Here is a 20894-nt window from a genome sequence, read left to right as displayed (position 1 = left end):
CTTAAACCAGAAATAAAGAAAGGAAAAACTGATGCTCCAAGTAAAGCTGAATGCTCCAAGTAAACATAGGAAAGAAGTGCCCTGCATTTTTTGTGTGGGGAGTTTCTTTATTGTTTACCGTTTATTTTATACATTTTCAAACAGGAGACTGTATTAAAATACAATTTTACACTTCATACTGGATCTCACTATGAGGATCAAATACTTGGAAGTGCCAGCAAGTAGCATCTTGTTTCCAAAACTTGCCACATATCAAAATCTAATAAAAATAAGTCCTCCTGCCAAGTCATAGTTCTATTTAAAAATATGACACCAAAATGTCATAATGATTTAAAAAAAAAAAAATTTGGTTAAAAAGCTTATTTAAAACAGTCTAAGCATAGGTAAATAGAACAATCAAAAGCTACCAGTAGTTTTCTAGCAGACAAGAAAAATACAAGAAAACCCTGGAAAGGGTTATTTTAAAACACAGTAGTGTAAAAATGGTGAAGGTGGGGGCTTCTTTTCAGATGCCTTTTAAGAAAAAAGACAGGAAGAAAACAAGTGCCCTTTCAAAACCTTGTATGCCAAGTTTTAGCCCAGAGCAAGTTTCCACTGCTATGTTACAAACCCTTGAAAATAAAGGTTGATAATGGAAATGCTGACAGACCCTTAACCATAGCAGCATGAATAGCTATAATTAAAGAAGAGCTTTTGGCTACACCTCGGTCTGCAAATGAAAGATTGCCATTTTTACTGTATCCTCAAATAAAAGCAACTGGGAAACCTGGAATGCGATTTTAGCAATCCAACAAGATATGTTACAGGGGACTGCTAAAACTATCTGACATTTTAAGCTTTAAATACTGAGGCATTTAGTTAACGTAACCAAGTCAGTATTTTCATAATGCTACTTAATCAGCAATAAAGAATGCTCCTGTGAGCCATCATCTGGGGTTAGCAGAAAGTGGCACATGCAGTTATTATTTCCTAACAGCCTAGAGGGAGACGCTTCTGTCTTTAATCAGTGATCTGACTTCCTTCCTACCTGTAAATTCCCTGTCACACAGTTATAAAATTAGAAAGAGTGCAGTGTACAGAAAAATTACATTTATGAGAGGCCTACTATCTTATAGCTGCCTGGATTTTCAAAACACAAGAGAGTGGCATTGAACCATTTCATCCTTTTCCAAGTTTCCAGACAGACCAGGCCTAATCAGTCTGGGTAAACCAATAATAGTTCAACATCTGGTTGGCACAAAGTCATCCAAATCTTCTCAACCAAGAAAGTGGTTTCAGTTCTACTTGTATGGCAACAGAGGCTTATTTTCAGTGAGTTCGTCAAAGTGGAACAGAGAACCAGTAACATTTTCCTGTTTCATGCAACCTGAAGATCAAAGCATTTTATAAACACTAAGGAATTAAGCTTCTCTGTAGATGGGATAAATAGGCAGGCAACAGTAATCAAATGTATAAATCAGAAGCTGAAATAAAGCCTGTTAAATACAAGACTCCAATAATCTCTCTCATACCAATTAGAATTTGAGTGTGTTGGTAATTCAAATATTTCAACAGACCTGCTTTTTGTAAGAAAAGGTACAAATACTGTCCTGTACCTTCCTTGTATGTGATGACCTGAGAAGTCTGCAATGAACTTCTATGCCCTCCTTCCTATGTTACAAGAGGACCATTTAACCCCCCCAGCTCTGTAAAGTTTCAAAATACTGTCAAGTTATGAAATAGGGAACTTTATCACCAGTCTCAAATTTTTCCCCAATTCATCTTTAAAAACAACACAACAAATGCTGTGTGTTAGCTAATGGAGAAAATGTCAAAGTATTTTTGAAGTCTCCAATTTATTCCGGTAAATACACACAGTTGAACTGAAATACTAAATAACAAATCAACTAAACTTAGTTTCATCCTTCATCTTTTTTCAAAAGACTGCCAGAAAAACAGTTGTCTTGGGGTCTATAAGTTATTGACAGCTGCAGTCAAACTACTAGACAATAACAAAGAACCTAGTTAAAGAGAGATCTTGCATACAGGCCTCACTATTCCTATTATGCACTCTTTCACAGCTCTTTCCACATATTTCAGTCTAGCACATTTGAAGTAATGGAAGATCAATAGCTGCCTCGTAATACCTTCTTTTTTTTTTTTAAAAAAAAAAAAAAGCAGTTTGGGCTTCAAACTGGAGGACTACTTCTCAAAGGCATCAGTAGACAAAAATATGCTTATTGAAGGGCACTGTGGATGTTGAAAACTGAACAAGTACATCAAAGCAAAACTGCTTGAAAGTGGTAAAATATGATTTCCTTATTTCCTATCAAACCCCAGACAAGTATTTAAATTTCCACAGCTGTTGTATTTGATTGCAACCTTGGTGAAAAAAAGACTGAAAAATAGAATAAATTCAGTGAATAAGAATAATAATAATAAAAAAAACTAAACAAAACAACCCACACCAAACCCATCTAATTTAAGTAATTTAATACAGGTAATAATTTTGAAATTTCTTGTGCCGAAAGAAAGATGGTATTGTCTGAAATAATAGCAACAGGATGATTTTCTAGAAAGCCACTAATTCATAACAAAATATCAGGGATGTCAAGCCTAGCGTTCTAGTAAGGAAACATTTTTAAGATTCTACATACAGTGAGGTACTGGTGGATTTGGAAATTTAGCATATCATTCATAGCCCTTCAGAGATTTCGCTTTCCTTTTACTCTATTTCAGTAAAAAGTTAATATGAACTACAGTTTAAGCTAAAGACAAAAATCAACACACCAGTCTATATCCACAATTTAACTAAATAACTTACCGAAGTCTGGCTAGAACAACCTGAAGAAAATTTAGGACCATACTCAGTTCAGCTCCTCGACAAGCAGGCAGCAGCATAGTAAAGCCATCATTTAGCAACTTTTCCTCAGAAAGGCTCAAGTAGCAGCTGGTCTCAAACACTTCTTGGACACCATCAACATAGGTAGAAAGTACAGTCCAGAGATTTTGTTTCTGTATGTAGTCATTTTTGGTTACTAAGAACTCCTTTGCCTTCTCACGGAAAGCATTTGAGAGTTTCTCAGCTAGAACACTAATGTCCATGTTCTTCTCAACATAAATCAAAATGAAAGCAAAATGACCTCTCCAGATAAGAGCTCTTTGAGACACGGTGAGGGAGGATGGAGTTAGGAAATCCAAAAGATCCAACACTCGACTCACTATATCTTCTGTCTCCACAACAATTGCCAGCATGAGGAACAGGTTAAAAAAGTTCTGCAGCCCCACTTCTGTCAGCTCCTGCATTCTTCTCCGATGGAACTTGGAATAAATTCTACATTAAAAAAACAAACCAACAAAAACCAGGAAGGAAAACATTTCTTCTTAAAGTATGCAATTTTCCATCTGCTTGATAGACTAAAATTTTATTTCCATTCTTTTAGTTTACAGTTATCCTCTTCAATAACCACTAAGTTTTCAACTCCAGGTACAGCCTAACCCTTCTCCCTTATAAAAAGTACAAAATTCCGAACAAAGTTACAAGCAGATTCTCTCTACCTTGTCTGTGATGGGTATCCTCCACACCACGCCTTCACATCAATGAAATTTAGCCCATTAGGGCTGCTAAGAAATGAAGCTGCCAAGTGGTATCACCTTGCAACTGCAAACAATTCCTGTACCTCAACTTCTTCCCTAAAAAACTCCCTTATTTCTTTTACTGACCCATACTGCACTTCCACTGTATGGAGTGTGTACTACAAGTTTGGAAGAAAACAGGGAAACTGAGGTGCTTGGGAGAGAATCCACTCTCCAGCAGGAAGTTGTTAAGAATCTTTAAGCTGTATTGCTCATATGACAGTGCTCAAGTCATGCATAGTTGACAGCGAGAAGCACTGCTACTTTGCAACTTTAAAGTGGTTGACAAGAAGCAGAAAGCTTTTACACAGATCTCTTTTCTATGACTTTTGCTCAGATACAGACTTTTAAATAAATGTCACCATTCCTGCAAAGAGGATTAAGATGAAAATGGCTTGCTTAACTTTTTGATTTCTGTCTTTAAAACCTTGGGTATATCCTTCACCTTTAATTCAAAGTAAGTTCCACATACAGTAGGTAAACATCCATAAATGCTGTTTTCCTATTCTGTTACCTGGAAAAATAGTTGGAAGTGGTGCTGAGGTTATCAAATCTAGCCACCAAAAATTACAGCAAATCCAATTAATCTTGTTTAATACTAAATTATTACTGACAGGCATTACATTCTTCATGCATCAATTAATGCTTGGTTAGCTGCTGAAAACAGAGTTCATTCCAAAATCATAGCTGTAGGCTGTTAAATTTTGCTACTTGTGTAATTGATTTATTCAAGGTAGAGATGATAAATACTGGTTGAGCAGACCGAAACAGTGTGTGTTGTCTATTATTATTCCCCCTCTTAAATTAGGGAAAGTAACAAGCTATAATAGCACAAAAACGTAAGTATAATTTGCTTTCAGTAAAAACAGAACAGGGTAATTAAAATTACTAATTACATCCAACAACATGTTTCTTTGTATGTAGTTGTAACAATTTTTAAACCCAAACTTTACTGACTGTAGCAACTTGTGAAGTGTACATAAATATTAGATATATTTTCCCTTTATGGTAGCTAAGATAAACCTTCTTTCTCGGAAGAAACATACCAAATAACTTTGTAAGCAAATATGCATTCACATGTGCATCTTTTCTATATTTGTTACTTGCATACAAAAAATACTTAATAAAATTTTGATTGATTTCATTAATGCTTAACAGAATATTTTTAAAAATCAAAACAAAACCCCCCCAAACAAAACCATTTCTAGGTCTTCTATATCCAATGGAAAAACAAAAATAAAGCGCACTTTTAATTATCAGTACAATCTCATTATTATGATAAAAGTTTTAAGCATTCAGTAAGTCTAAATAACATCAGGATTTTGATTTAGGCCATATATATTTTATGGTTTTTTTGGTTTTTTTTTTTTTTTTTATATTATGACTGAGTATACCTTTTAATTAGTACGTTTCAAAATTAAGTAAAAAACCAAAACCGTCACAAAAAGAGTTTCATGAGAAATTTTGGAAACCATGACACAGGAAACTGCAGGCCTAGCAAGAACCAGTCTGCATATTCTTGGACAACACATGGCTTACATGCAGCTCAAACAGAATTTCTGTGCTTTAATTACATTACCTGTCTGGCAATAGGGCTGTACCACTGCATAGGTTGCCAGTGCACCAAATTTCTGGCCTGCAGGACAAAGTAAATTATCACAGGCTATGGATGCCAAGGTGATTCTTGGACCCAGCTCTTGGACCCTGTTACAGCCTCAGCTGGCACCAGAAGCTTCAGGGAACAACTGCTTTCTTCAGATTATGAATCATCTTGGATCTCTCCCTTATTCCCTTTACTTTCTCCTGAGCACAGTACTCCCACTTGCTTTGGTGTGTGGCTGCAAGGGCCATGCAGTCTGACTGACCAGACCTCTTACAACACAAGACAAACTAAATAGGGGCCATACCGTCCTTTAATTTGTTTCCAAGGATGCACTCCACTGTTCTCTGCTTCCTTCGTCATCTGTGCCAAAATGCAGAGAAAAATGAAGTAACTGTTGCTGGACTTGTACAGGGTGGGGACCTGCTGTTCACAACACCAGCTTTTCGCCAACTCGAGCATTAACAAAGAAGTTTTACTAATACTTGCCAGACCCTTCAGACCAAGCCAAGGAACAGTAAAGCAACTGTTCTAAAAGAATAAATAAAACAGGAAAGATTATAAGCAATAATAAATGCTAATATTCCAAAGGAAAAAAAGATGCAGTCCTTCACACAACTCAAAAAAATAAAAATGCATTGTAACTATGTGCAAAATGCCTTTACAAGATCTTAAAATCAGTAGTCCTGATGAAAAATTAGAGTCAAAAATATACGGTAATTAATTCTATTATGACATAATGTAATGGACCGTAACGTATACTTAAACATGATGTCTTAAATAAATATAGCAAATCTAGGGATACTTCTATTGACTAGTCAGTTTAACAAAAGTACAGCAATCAAGCTTGGCTAGAGGAATATCAGAATTGCTAGAGATTGAGGACTGTCTACATGCAGTTCTACGCATTTTTATATATTCATCTACTTACCAGGTTCTTGCTGTAATAATCCCAGAGTATGGTGACAATAGAGAGGTTCAAGTCCCAGAAGCTACACAAAATTAAACAGCACTGAAGATGCATTCGTAAGTGTTCCTCTAACACACCAGTCTTGAAAAGGGAATAAGAAGTTTAATGTAGGTGGGGGGCATCACCTTGTCTACACATAAACCCAATACTACCAGACTATTAAGAATAATTTCTTAATATAAAAATTTTTAATTCTATAACGTTGAGTAAATGCATCTGCTAATACAAGCAATGAACTAGAAGATAAAAGCTGACAATTGCATCCTGCAATCCCGCCAGTATAATAGGTCACCACACAACACTTCAGGCATCCACAGGGTTGTAGCCACATTAAGACAACAGCCAACTCAATAGTGTGAGTGTAACTTGAAACATGACTGCATGGTACAGAATCTTGAAAAACAGTATATGGGGGCATTAGCTATACTGAATGATGAGTCAGCTAACACGCCCTTCTGTCATGCAAGTCCAAAAGAAAGCTCATTTGGCATTGATACAGAGAGAAAAGTGCAACTGTCTGAGAGCTCATGTTTCTCTTTACAGTAAATGTTCCAAACAGGAGGATCTGTTCTTTCTGAATCATGTCTCTTCTCAACCCCCTGCAACATGGCTATACTGCTAACAACCCAGACAACTCTAAATCAAGGGCATGTAAGTCTCTGAAACACTTGGGGGCGGGGGGGGGGAGGGGGAGGAGGGAGGTTTGCACACAAAAGGAAGAAGGCTCATAGGAAAGAAAACAGGAAATTTCAAACAATTTGAACACAGTGAAGGTGTTCAGGTTGTAATTGTGGGATACTGAGAGTGGGATTCATCTCATACAGCTTCTGACGTCAGTAAATGTGGACTTGCATGGGAGCTAGGATATTAGAAGCTCCAGCCGTAGCCTGAAATTACATGTTTAATTAGCCTGTTTTAGACGTTGGGATAAATATGGGATGATAAGCTCTGGAAGGGCTTTATTGTCTCCACTGGCTATAAAAGTGGTTTAGTGGACCAGCTTGTGTGTAGTTGTCTTAAGACTTTTACACATGTAAGTCTAAAATCTCCAGGATAGTAGCAACCTTGCTCCATGACAAGAGAAACCTGTGACCTACTTCTAGCTTTCAAATACATCTAAACACTACATAGGCCTGGAATTTTTAACAGCATAAAATAAGCTAGAGGAATAAAAGGATTAATTAAAAAAAAAATAAATATACAGGATGAGTTTTATGACTCAAACTCATAGCCCCAGGAAGAGGAATGAAGGAAACCATGCCTCAGATAAATATTGGAAAGTTTTCCCCTTCAGTACAGTGCTGGGTCCTGAATTATGTTCCAAGCTCACCCAGCTCAGAAAATGCTGAAGTTAAATCAAAAAATAGTAATAATAATAAAAAAAAAATCACGGATGCAAGGTGATGGGAAAAGGTACCATTAGGTATCATTGGGTTCTGTTGGGTCTTCTTGTTTGTTTGTTCGGGGGTTGTTTGTTTGTTGCTGTTGTTTTAAATAGTCTATCATTAAGTACCTGTCACTGGAAAAGCAGGACTTGGCTCTTACCCAAAATGCTACTTTTTACAGCTTTGAGATGGTTTTTTTTCTTTTTTTCGGTGCTACACATGCTACACAAAGGAGTTATTAACTTATCTCTACCTGGCTATACATTCACTTGGAAAACATTATTTGCTACACTTTATCAGAACTCTGTAAACAATTACACCAATCATCTACAATAACTTCTAAACATGCCTGCCTTCTCTTCTCATGAACAATTAATGTAGGGCATATAGCTTCTAAAGTGGTATATAGCTTCTAAAGTGGTATATTTCTACAACTTGAAAACTGAAATGGCATTTTCAGTTGTTGTAGAAAAATCATATATTCAAGGCATTACATTTACATACAAAACCCAGTGAAATAGAAAAGAAACTCTTCAAGAGAGACTTTTAAAAAGACATACAGAATAAGAGTGCAAATATAATAAAAATGCCTACAAAAGAAAGGTGATCTTCAACATAACTGTAACTATTAAATCATTGGTAGTCTTCCCAAAATAACATTATACAAAAAAACCCAAAAGTCAAAACTGCAGCCATTTTCAACAGCTATTTTTTAATGAATAAGAGTTATGACATAAAACAAAAAATTGCAGCTGAACATGTCTATTTCTCTAGAGAGCTACCTAGTTATGAAAGATGTAAAAAAAACCACCAAACCCAGAAAACAAAAAAAACAAACCAAAACATACACCCTTTAGAAAGGAATGCTTAGTCTTAAAGCTGTAATTTGTGCATAGGGTTATGTTTAGGATCTAATTCAACAATGACTGCTTCAGTTTAATTCATTCAACAATAAACATGGTATTGTGAGCAGCTTCAATTGTTTATCTAACCAACAATAGTTTCAGAAGTTTCCAAAACAGAGATAGTACTGAAGGCTTTATCTCAAATTTAGTATGAAAGAGTTCTCCAGACTTCAAATATCCCTGGGATTAATAGATTCTCTCATTGCTCTTTTGCTTAAAATGGTCTCTTGCACTGCTGGATATACTATCAGAACTCTTGAGGTAGTCAGCTTTTAATTTATCGCAGAGGGGAGGAACACCAGATACCATCAAAATGATAGTACTATCTAAACACAACATTTTTCTCTTATGACCTCCTACTGTAGTAACAAAATTGGTTTCCTAGAACTCCAACAAATACTTCTGTATCTCTTTTAGAGTAGAATTAAAGAAAAAAAATATAGTGAAGGTATAACAAAATTGAGGCAGAAATGAAACAACACAAAGCATTTATTTTCTAAAATGAGAGAAGGCTAATAAGACAGACTGCTATTAGTTCTTACAAACAAAAAAGCTTTTGATTCTCACAAAACAACTTTGTAAACATGAATTCTTACACTGACAACCCATGAATTTAGTCAGTTTGATGTTGCCTTGTATACAAATACAGCTGTTAATATTCCTAGTATAATTTTCATTTTGTAGTACAAATAGCATTGTAAACCAGGCATACATTTGTCATTAGCCCAGAAACAGAAATCCGAATTACAACAGAGGTAGGGAATACCTCATGTAACTAGTTTCCCCAGAAATGCCCTTTTTTAGTGATACAGATGGGAGATCTTTCAAACAAGCAATTGTCTTCAACTCTATCCATCAAGAATTATAAAAAGAGAGAGCAGTGTCTGTCTGAGAAACTCACTACTCTATCAACTGTTTGTATCCAAGGAAGCAGTACTCTGCATTTGCCCAGGTATCCATTATTGTTCCCATCTTTATTTACAGCTCACAAATAGAATATTTTTGCTTCACATCCCCATTAGTCCCCTAACCTGAACAGCATCTTCACATCTTATCCTTGCTCAGAACCAGGCTGACTATAACCTTATAAAGTTCCTACCTGAAGACAGGGAACTGCAGCACCCCTCTGTCACCTTCACCTGGACATGGGACACCTTCCTCAGGAAGTCTTTATTGCCCACAGATTTAGGCATATACTGGATGAAGGTGGCTCAAACTGGTAAGGATCACTAAACAGCTTTACTGAAACTACCAAAATGCTGCAGATTTAACACTCGTTAGTCATCCCAGTACTTAGTTGACCTAAGAACGTTAAAGCTAACTCCAGCTTCTGCTGATTCAGCATTATCATTCTTTTCATTGTTACAATGCTGCCTTACCCTCAAAACCCAGGTCTGCAACAATGCCTAACATCTTTCACAGCATGGAGACTGAAGCTTACATGGAGAGAAACTAACAGTTATTGGTAGGAGATTACCAATTTATATTACAAATGTATGATCTGCACCTTTTTCAGATGCTTTTAAACACATAAAACTATGCATACTTGATTTCATCCCCATTTCCTCCCTATCCTTTCCATATTCTTATTTTCCTGAACATGGATAGTGTACAAGCTTTCAAAAATACGGAGCAACAAGCACAAGTGCCTTACAAGGATGATGGACATAGTATGTACTAAACATGACCAGGTTTTAAGCTCCCATATATACTTTAACTACCAGTTCCTGACCTCTCGCAAATGAGTGACTCGGCACTATCATTTCTTCTAACTTATTTTGCACAGTTATCACTGTGCATAGTATAGATAACAGAGAGTATATGCTGAAAAGGATGGCTCAGGTAGGTTTTACTAACAAACAAGCCAAGTGTTAGTAGGTAGTATCATCAATACCTTCCTGTTTTTCATTCAAAAGAGCACTATTATCCCTTTTGCTTTTTCCTGCTTCTCTATCTTCCATTTCATTATTGATTTCTTGATATCCCATTGTGCTTCTCATTCCTACATTTTCTGGTCTCAAACATACTCACTCACAGGTACAAAAGGATAAGATAAAAGGTAAGAGTGGCCCCATGAAGTTGACAGATCAGCAGAGGAGATGGACATTGTCTACCAGTAAAAGAAAATCTTCCTAGACATGGCTAAGACAGCTGGTGTGCAGAGACAGGAAACAGAATGCATTTTTTAACAGAAGTATCTACATGCACTTGTGCATGTACATATAGGGACTAATGCTCTTCAAGGAGCATTTCCTACAAGCAAGGAAAATAAATAGATGGCTTCTAAAAAAAAACTGGTAAGAGATGCAAACATATCCTCAGCAAATGAGGGCTTGTTTTAACTCCAACAGCAACTGTCTTTGGAAATTAAAACAGGTATTTGCCTCATATTACTGTCTCATGATTGACTCATCTGAAGATTGACTGACTCAATCTTCTGAACTTGGCCATCTAGCTGCCTTGCTAAACTGTCTAAAATTCAATACTTGTTTAACAGAAGCATCCAACCACTGTATCTTTTACATATACTCAACTTCAGAGTAATCTTTACCCACAAAAAAAAAACAAAACCAAACCAACAAACATTCACTAGAAAAGACAAATATTTTGAAGAACATTAACTACAAGTGTCTTCTTACTGTTTCTGAGGTTGGTGACATACAGAAGATGCAACACAGGAAGATGGCTAATAAGCTACTTAGTAGCTTATGCCTCTTACCTAAATCTCTGCAGTTTCTCTCTCAAATAGTAAACATCCAGTGATGTCATCACTGTAGTTTTAATGTATATGCACAGTGTGTATTCAGTTGCATACTGTGAAATCATTCAAAGAGGTAACCTTTTAAGCTGAAAGGCTACATAAACAAATGTGACTTTATGTACAGCACGATTTTTCAGCTTTTTGATAGTCTGTTTCAACTATTGAAATGACTACAAAATATCTTTTTGTAAAAACTGTAGTTGTAACAAGTATTGTTCCATACTCCAGCTTTAAGCACAGTTGTTGCTATTGCATGAGCAAGGCAGTAATAATAAAAAGACAGAACTGTTTCCTCCTCTGCTTTCAATGACAGAACTTTGCAGATTTTTTTTATTTCATCTGAGAAAGATGTTTATTCTCCTCTTAAGCATACAAAAATTAAAGAAATTATTTTTATAGGTGTTGCTGATACAACATTTGCAATTTGTACCATGCAACTTCAGAACAAATGTACAGAGCTGCAAAGTAACATATTTAAAAGCATGATGAACAGCATATTTAAAAGCATTTTAAAAGGAGGTCAATTCTGACCTCTGGGCCATGAAGCACTGCATTAACAGTTCTGCAGAAAGAAAAATGATAAGGTATGAAATGAGTGCTCAGAAACTAGAACCTTATCAGTAAGAGTTTGATTCAAGCCTGTAAGACAAATTGCACAGCAAGGCAAGTCACCTTCCTGCTGTGATGAGGATATAGCTGAATTTTCAATGCAACTGACTATCTCCTTCATCATGTCTCCTCAACTTGATATCCTCACATTCGGTATCTGGTTTACATTTTCTAAGCATCCAGTTCTTATTCTGAATACATCTTGTCTGAGTAGTCATATACCTACCCTTCCAGGATAATTATCTTCTTCCTTTATCTGACAATTTAGCATCAAGCACAACCACTTTAAAGCAAGTGTAACTGCTAACAAGGAGGGAACTGTAGGCTGCCATAGTTCAGCTACATCAAGGACGCTAATTTACCTTGATAAAAACACTAGAATTCCCAAAATATTCTTATCAGGTAGACTTTGTTTCATGCACTGTCTTTTCCTGGAAGCATTCCTGACACCTTTCTTGTTCATTATTTCTTCCTTTACACACTTACTTGAGCATCAGTGGATTTTTTAAGGAGTTCTTCCACAAATTTCCAGTTGGATTCCTTCTGTTTCTGAAAAATAATGATTATCAGCAAGAAATAGCATTTGTATTCCTCACAGGAATCATTATACAATAACATGAAGATAGGGAGGTGAGAGATTTCCAGAAATATTTCATTTCATGACCACTTACTGCAGATGTCACTGAAAATAACTTTTCTGTTTTATGAACGTAATTGATATCTATTCTAAAAATTAGGCCTCAAAACCAAATGAAGAGCAAAAAAAAATAAAGAGTTCACAATTTAAACTGCTTTAAGTGACTCATTTGCAATCCCAACCTTCACTTCAAGTAAAGAAGCAAAACATTCAGGCATTTTTTATTTGTATGAGCAGTATGTCTTACAATTTCTTTCTTTAACATTCTGTAAAAAGGAAGATATAAGGGGTAAGAAGGAGGAAGAGGTACAATCTCACCTTTTCTTGTTTTTCCCTTTTCAATGAAAAAAACCACTTCTAACTCATATTTCCCTAGGCCAAACACTAAGAATTCTTTTAGCCAGTTCAGTAAGAAGTTAGACATATAGTAATGGCCTTATAAAGAAAATACAGGATAGGTCAAATATGGCCCATAATTCATATTCTTCACCTTGGGAAGACAGAGATCTATCCATTTGAATCAACTAGACCAACCTATTGAAGTAAGAGAGAGTTGCATGGCAAAGTATATTAAAAAGGAAGGGAAAAAAATATATTTAGGCAAAGTAGGAAAGAAAAGGGTAGAAGATTTTGCAACTAAGACTATTTGCCAGGGAAAAATATAAAAGGCAACCAAGCCAATATACTTACAATTCTAAGAGGTCCAAAAAAAAAAAAAAAAAAAAAAGAAAAAAACCCAAACCCAAAACCTTTTATACCCAGCTATGCATGTAGCTTGTGTAGATAACTGAATGTGTGAATACAGTTCTTTCATCATTGTCCTGCCTTATACACATTCCCTCCATTATCACAACTGTTAAGCCTTATAAATTATTCTGAAATATCTATGCTCTAAATGTATAGAGTTTGCAAAAAGAGCATATTATGCTTTGGTAATTGAAATATAACTACTTTCCAGCAGCAACACCATCATGCCCTATCCTCCTCTGCTATTGATTGCACTACTTAATGCTGTGACTTCGTGACAATTCCACACAAAACTTGAGAATACCAAGAGAATTTTAAAGATGAACTCTTTAAAAAGATGCACTAACATTTACGTGAGATAATTTGACTATTGGTGGCTTTACATTTTTGCACAACAAGAGTTCTGAGAGATTGCTGATGGAAGCAAGTGCAGTCTGTGGACCATTCATGGAACAAAAATGAATGGACAAATCTACAGAAAATTACACTAAACCTGTGATTTCACGATTCGGGAACTTGAGCTGTATCAATTAAGGAGTCTCCACTGTTTCCTCCTCATCCTGCCAGCTGCTCTTCCTGCCCTCACAGCTGTAGCCTGCCACTTCTCAGTTGTTCTAGCACTTCTGTTTGTGGGACACAGCGTGAACCAGATCAGTGAACCAAGCCAGAGCTTTAGCAGAGAAAGAATGAAAAAGGGAGGAGAGCCTGACCTACGTCATAGAATAGGGACACAAATAATTGTGCCAGAACAGTAGAGGGCTTATCATGCCTAGGGTGGCAAACAGGACTTCTTAAGCCGTGACTGATGCCAAAGCCTTTGTATTATGAAACCAGAGCTAGCATCCTGTCAGGAGAGGCCACTGCATCAAGAAGTAGCCAAGGAGTAAAGGCTACACTTCAATAATGAGTAAAAGCCAGGAAGTCCAGAGTCAGCATTCCCAGACAATTCTAGCTAGTACTTCCATCAGATTTTTGTCTACTGTATTTTAGAGCTTGACGTTATGTGAACACCTTGCTGTGGTTTAAACCCAGCAGGTAACTCAGAACCACACAGCCGCTCGGTCACTCCCCACCTGGTTTCTCCACCTGCTCCTGGAGGGATGGGGAGGAGAATCAAAAGAATGCAACTCCCACAGGTTGAGATTAGAGCAGTCCAGTAACTAAGGTATAATACAAACCACTACTGCTACCACCAATAATAATAATGATAAGGGAAATAACAAGGGAAGAACATACAATTGCTCACCACCCGCCAACCGATACCCAGCCCGACCCGAGCAGTGATCTGGGCCTTCCAGGTAACTCCCCCCAGTTTCTATACTGGGCATGACATGCTGTGGTATGGAATACCCCTTTGGCCAGTTTGGGTCAGGTGTCCTGTCTGCTTCCTCCCGGCTGCTTGTGCCCCTTGTCACTGACAGAGCATGAGACTGGAAGTCCTTGATTGGAGTAAACATTACTTAGCAACAACTAAAAACATCGGTGTTATCAGCATTGCTCCCAGGCTAAAAGTCAAAACCACAGCACTGCACCAGCTACTAAGAAGGAGAAAAAAATGACTGCTATAGCCAAACCCAGGACACACCTATACGCTGTCATGGTCATACTGCAGACTGTAAGTAAATCTAATCAACTGCTCAAAAGCCAGATTTATCAGAGATGAATAGATCACGCTAAAGGGCTATGAGACCTCTGAATGTCTGGATCAGCTTGCTCAGAACATTTTTTTTAGCATTCACATAGTCCAAGGACACACGATTTATACAAAAGATGTTTATTGCCAAAGTTCCAGCTCATGTGCAGTATGCAGATCACTTTACAAGATCCTGGAGTAATCTAGGGCAAACTCTTGGCACCAGCAGGAATTAATTACATGAGTGCACCCAAGTTCAACCTGAACTCAGGAAAGAATGACACCAAGCACCTGCTGCACTCTTTTTTTTTTTTTTTTTATTAGCCTCAATCATCTTTGATATTTTAACAGACTTGTGTCATTCAAATCCCACTAGATTTACATCCTAACAGTATTCCCTGCTACACTGTCAATATGGCATGGCAATGGTGTACAATCCATTCTTGTCAGAGAATACATAGAATCTACATCTCTTACTCCAAACCTGCTGGTTTATTAACAACCTCCTTCCTCCTCCAGTGTGTCCTGAAACCAACTAAACCTAGAGACCTTACAGTGCATAAAAGTGCTGCTAAAATCAAAAACTTGAGCTGAGACCCTCTGGGTTTCCAGGAAGGAACTTTTTCAAGGACTAACAGCTGACTACCTGGAAGAGCCATACTAGGCTTCTCAGTTGGAAGTCCATGTTTGCATATCTTGCCATGTAGTCATTTCACATCATTGTATGCAAGGCAAGAATTCCTAGCCCCAGGTAATTTTGCCTATACTTTCCTAGCCCCCAGTATATTGAAATTGACCCCTGCAATGTTCAGAGGTAGCAAATTTTCTCATCAGGTCCCATTTGGTTTTCAAATGTACAAATCCTCCTTTTCAGAAGAGTGAAGTGAGACCTGAGTGAGGGGTTATGGAAAGAGACATGTACTGTACATCCCTTAGAACAGAGTCTCGAAGAAACCTGGCCAAAATTTTCCAGTTTTAAGAAAAATGGTTTCATGCGTATGAAATATATATTCAGTATATATGAATCATTGCATATTTGAAATTACGTTATATGAGCTAAAGGGGAAGAAATAAAAAGGAGCAAGTCTGAAACCTATTTAGAATTTTAAAAGCTTTCATAATAACCTCAAGGCCATGCAGACCACATTAAAAAATTGAAAATCTTCCACAGATGACATAGGCTTAGAGGCAATTTTTGCTACAGAGCACATGAATAACCATCATTATGACACATCACCCTCCCACCTCTGATCACAGTTAATTAAAAGAAAGCATGTGTCACGAAGCTATCACATCAGATGTTTAACCAACAAAACAGGACTACGCTAAGCCCTGATGTAATTCCACTGACTTCACAAATTTATAATCACAGACTATTTTATCTTAAAATGTTCAAAGAATGTTTGAGGCTGTAATTTGAGGGAGGGAGAACACCTAAAGAAATGCTTATGATCAACTATCTGTGACAGATAATATTCTTGTGGTGTGTGAAAAGGCACTGTTATTACTGATAGAATTTTTTGTAAGCACCCATGGCACTGAAGAGAACAGGGATCCCTGGACAGATTCACAACCACTCTCAGACTCATGCAAAGCACTGCTAACATGTTGAACATAAAGACTACTGGAATCATCAAGAGGAGCATGCACAGCATGGTCTCATGATTTACAAATTGAGACTTGGAAATTATCTTTTCCCAGGTGGGCTCTAAAGAAAAGTTATTATTTAATCTTGGGCAAGACACTTCCTGTCACTGTTTCTCAAGATTCCTACTTTAAAATAAGAACAATAGGAATTCTTTCTTTCCATTTTACATCTGTTTAGCTTATTTAAATAATATAGTGCCTGGGGCAAAAAATAATCTCTCATGAGGCTAAATACATAGCATGTATCAGTATGAGAGACAGGAAAAAATTCCTATGATCAAAGTAAACAGTATCACTGCATTTCCATTAGGGCATAAATATAAGAAACCCAGGATAAATATCTGCTTCACTCTGGTTTCTATATTCAACCTGGGAATAACCTTTCTTTCCATTTAAGTTCCTCTATAAGCAGGGAGTGCAGTAATTCTATCTTTCTAAAGTTCCTCTGAAACACACTATGGACTGTGGTCCTCTCTCACTACCATAGTAATGGGGCAAAAGCAAAGGAGGCTTGGGACAACCTTCAGAGTAACAGTCAGATGTGGCCTGCAATTTTCCACTATATGAATATGTAAGAAGTTGCTTCATTTTGCCATGGTATTACCAGAAAACACTGAATCACATGGTAATAAGCAGCCTGCCATGGGATCCTAAATGATCTGTCAACCCGCAAGCAGCAGAATCATAAGTATCCCACACTCATCAAGTCCTCTAGTCACCCAGAATGGTCGTGAGTTTTACAACTTAGTATTCAAGCACTGAGTTACACCTTCTGTCTATTTTAGTTTTTTGACAAATCAGGGAATTTGCAAGATAAAAATAAGTCAAAGTAATCCTTAACTGTCTAATAAAGTCTAATTTTACCTATGATTAAAAGTATTCACAGTTGTTCAGCATTTTTCATTCTTTCTCTTTTAAAGATCCAAAGATGACGGGGAGGATTTTAAGTTATCAAAACAAATTGATCAACTGATGTGATCAGACTCTTACCTTTTCACAGATCTGCAGTTTACAAAAGTGTTCCAATGTTGTCCTGTCAGTTTAGGAAATCACAGAATCATAGAATAGTCAGGGTTGGAAAGGACCTTATGATCATCTAGTTCCAACCCCCATGCCATGAGCAGGGACACCACACACTAAACTATGTCGCCCAAGGCTCTGTCCAATCTGGCCTTGAACACCGCCAGGGTTGGAGCATTCACAACTTCCTCGGGCAACCTATTCCAGTGCCTCACCACCCTCACTGTGAAGAACTTTCTTCCTTATATCTAATCTAAACTTCCCCTGTTTAAGTTTAAAGCCATTACCCCTTGTCCTACCACTACAGTCCCTAACGAAGAGTCCCTCCCCAGCATGGTAAAGATCTTAACAGAAAAAGGGTATGACCTTTCCGGCTTTAAATTAAAAATATTAAATTGCAAATAACAAAAGACACCTTACAAGAAACTGCAATTAAGCCAAATTCATGGAAGCAGCAATATATAGCTGGTGCCTGGCAAACTAGGGAATACAAGCAATCCAGCTGAAATGGGGGGGAAGGGAGAAACAAAAACAAAAAAAACCAAACCACCCCGAAACCCAAACCCCCAAAAACAAAAACCCAAAACCCCAAACAAACAAAAAAACCCAAACACTAGTGAGGCCACAGATAAAAGCACAGAAGGACAGATGACAGAAGATGGCATGACCTAATTCTCCCTAGTGCCAAAACCACTATGAGAAAAAAAATCCCAACAAACCAAAACAGTACATTTCTGGGTCTGCAGCTATCTCTCTGGCTTTTAGTCAGCTCCCTCTATAGTCAGTTAAGAAAAGTTGACAGCTTTCACATCTCTCAAAATGGATGAATTACCTCACTAAGTGCCTATTTCCTTCCCAATGAATCAAACTTAAAACTAGGAAGAATAAATCTCAGAGTAAGAGACTGAAAGAAAGGTAAAGGTTTACAGGACCACAGAACTGCAGAAAACTATAGTTAGGTCCATGAAGGAATTTAATGCATCAGTAGCAAGCGTGGCCCTCATACATCTTATAGGTATAGGAATGTGATGTGCAGGTCTCATCTAGGCCCCTTAAGAGAATTCATGGTGACGTCAAGTCACTTACAGATTCACAGACAAGAACAGATTAATCAGGGACTAGGACTAGCCTGCTCCATCTAGTTGGAATATATAAGGCCATCTTCTAAAACCAAGTATCTTGCAACTTACTTCCAGAACTTCCTAAACTGAAGCTTGAATTCAACAGTTACTAGACAGTGTCTATTGGTACCAACGCAGAAAATTAACCTATATACACAAATATATATACGCATCATCATGCCATTGCTGTGATGCAAAGGGAATGCTATTGGACCAGAGTTTATCCAGAGCAGAGCTATCAGTTTTAAGAAAAAAAAAAAAAAAAGTAATATTAACAATTACAATTACACAGTTGATGTTTGAGGTTTATACTTCATGGGGTATAATCTAATGTGGTCAGTTCCAAAACAACACAAAACCAGTTAAGCATTTATTCTGCAGGCAGGCAGTTTTAAAACATATGCTACACCATTAAGTATATGTGCTGCTAACTAGCTGGGATATTTCAAGTTTTCTTAATACTGAATATCTGGTACATAACATGAATATATCGGGGGCTCTTGGAATATTTACTGACTTGTACAAAGCAGACCTTAACACCACCAACTTCAAAAGACTTTTTTTAAGGCGTGTGAAAATTCCTGTATTACAACATGAATTTTTTTCTATCAACAAACATAATCAAAGTTAGAAAACTAAATAAATTATAACAACTTTCAGGTATTTAGGGAAAAAAGCATACCTACCTTTTCATCTAGGTTTCCATTACGGTCAAACTGGTAGAGTGAGGCCAGATGACTAATAATCCACCAGCTAAAACTCAGTGGGTCTTTACACTGAACTGTTTCAAAACCAGACATCCTTTCAGAACTACTTGGCCTTTCAAAGATATTCTTTAGAGTTTTGTTCACCAAGCTCCAGAAACACTGTGGAAAATGCAAAAGTAAATTTAAACTGTGTTGAATAACAAAACCTATGGTAATAATTTTGTCTACAGGACTGTCCTATCGATTAATTTGCTTTTACAGAGAACAAGCAAGATGACAGTCATTTAAAGAAAATAATGAAAAACAGTGTTCAGTATTCCTAGAGAAAACCTGGAGCTACTCTTGAATGTCCTCTCTCAAATGCCAGTAGAAAGCAACATGAAAAGATAAGCTTTGGTCACATGAAGATGGTGTGATACTTCACAGACAAAATTACAAGCTTTTGGAATGCTGATGTGCAGATGGAATGATGCACCACTACTTAGATGACAGAAATTAGAGTTCATTAATGAAGACTTTTCATAACAGATATTTGAAAAACTTTTAGTGCCAGACTAACCTAACCAAGAGAAATACAGAAGCAGATAGTAGAGAATCAGTCTGAAAGACAGCAAATTGAGGTTCAAATTCCCTGTTTCATTCCAAGTCTCCTTCTAGCACTGACAAACTGATTAATTCTCTTTGGCTCAGATCCCTGTCTATACCACATACTGCTTCTTACAGCCTGCACCTATCATCCCTAATTATACAGAAATTCTTCAGGACTTCTTTGCACCTATATTTCACCCACCTTAGCTGGGTCCTGATCTCAATTTATGCTTCAATGTGCTAACACTAACAAAGTTTCACTTGTGCTGTCCACCTTTTACATTTGTTGTCATTGATGAGCCAACAGCTATCAGTACAAGCACTCTGTGAAGTACTTCATTCTATACTAAGTGAACAGTACCTATTGCACAGAAGGCAGGTTTGGTTTTTGTAAAGATTATTTCAGAAAAGTTTCAAAGGATTTTGACACTTTTTAATATTCATTCAGAGAAACATCAGACCAACTCTAACCAGCAGTCAGGAAGGAAAAATCAAAATACTAGAAAATATTAGAAAAGAACAAAATAGAAAACATCATTATACAATGTATAAAATCATATGGCCACCTAACTTGGAATACTACATGCAATCCTGGTAGCCTGCCATTTGAGATAGGATGTAGTAGTATGGAAAAAGGTTCAGAGAAGGGTGACAAAGATGACCACAGGTAGAGAATGGTGTTTGTACAAAGAATGACTGAATACAGTAAGACTTTTCAGCCTACAAAAGGCAGAAAGTAGGAGATATCGGGGGGGAAGGGGGGGAATTCATCCAAAGTCATATTGGTGAAAGGAAGGAGAAGAGGTAGTGACTGGCTCTTTCAATAAAAGTATAAAGGGTATTAACAGAAGTCAGCAACTACAAGATCAAAAAACAAATCCCAGGTTGTTCTTGTCTAAGCAGTTAAGGTATGGGTATCAAAGACTGAAACATGGCCTATATGTATCAT

At 37.0% G+C, this 20894-nt stretch overlaps 1 protein-coding gene across 1 annotated transcript in view; it reads right to left on the bottom strand.

Annotated features, from left to right (window-relative positions):
• Positions 1-2799: 2799 nt before the first annotated feature.
• Positions 2800-20894, bottom strand: part of LOC104411864 (protein MMS22-like) — a 35656-nt gene continuing 17561 nt past the window's right edge. Inside the window, exons 9-13 of the mRNA XM_010022399.1 lie at positions 19337-19516; positions 12332-12394; positions 6147-6266; positions 5523-5746; positions 2800-3313 (exon numbers count right to left, since the gene is read on the bottom strand). Of these exons, the coding sequence (XP_010020701.1) occupies positions 2800-3313; positions 5523-5746; positions 6147-6266; positions 12332-12394; positions 19337-19516 (1101 nt within the window). The remainder of the gene's footprint in view (positions 3314-5522; positions 5747-6146; positions 6267-12331; positions 12395-19336; positions 19517-20894) is intronic.

This window comes from Nestor notabilis, unplaced genomic scaffold (genome assembly GCF_000696875.1).
Source record: "Nestor notabilis isolate BGI_N333 unplaced genomic scaffold, ASM69687v1 scaffold21889, whole genome shotgun sequence".
Classification (NCBI taxonomy): domain Eukaryota; kingdom Metazoa; phylum Chordata; class Aves; order Psittaciformes; family Psittacidae; genus Nestor; species Nestor notabilis.
The sequence above is the reverse complement of the archived record's forward strand: the minus strand, read 5'-3'. Positions and strand labels throughout refer to the sequence as shown.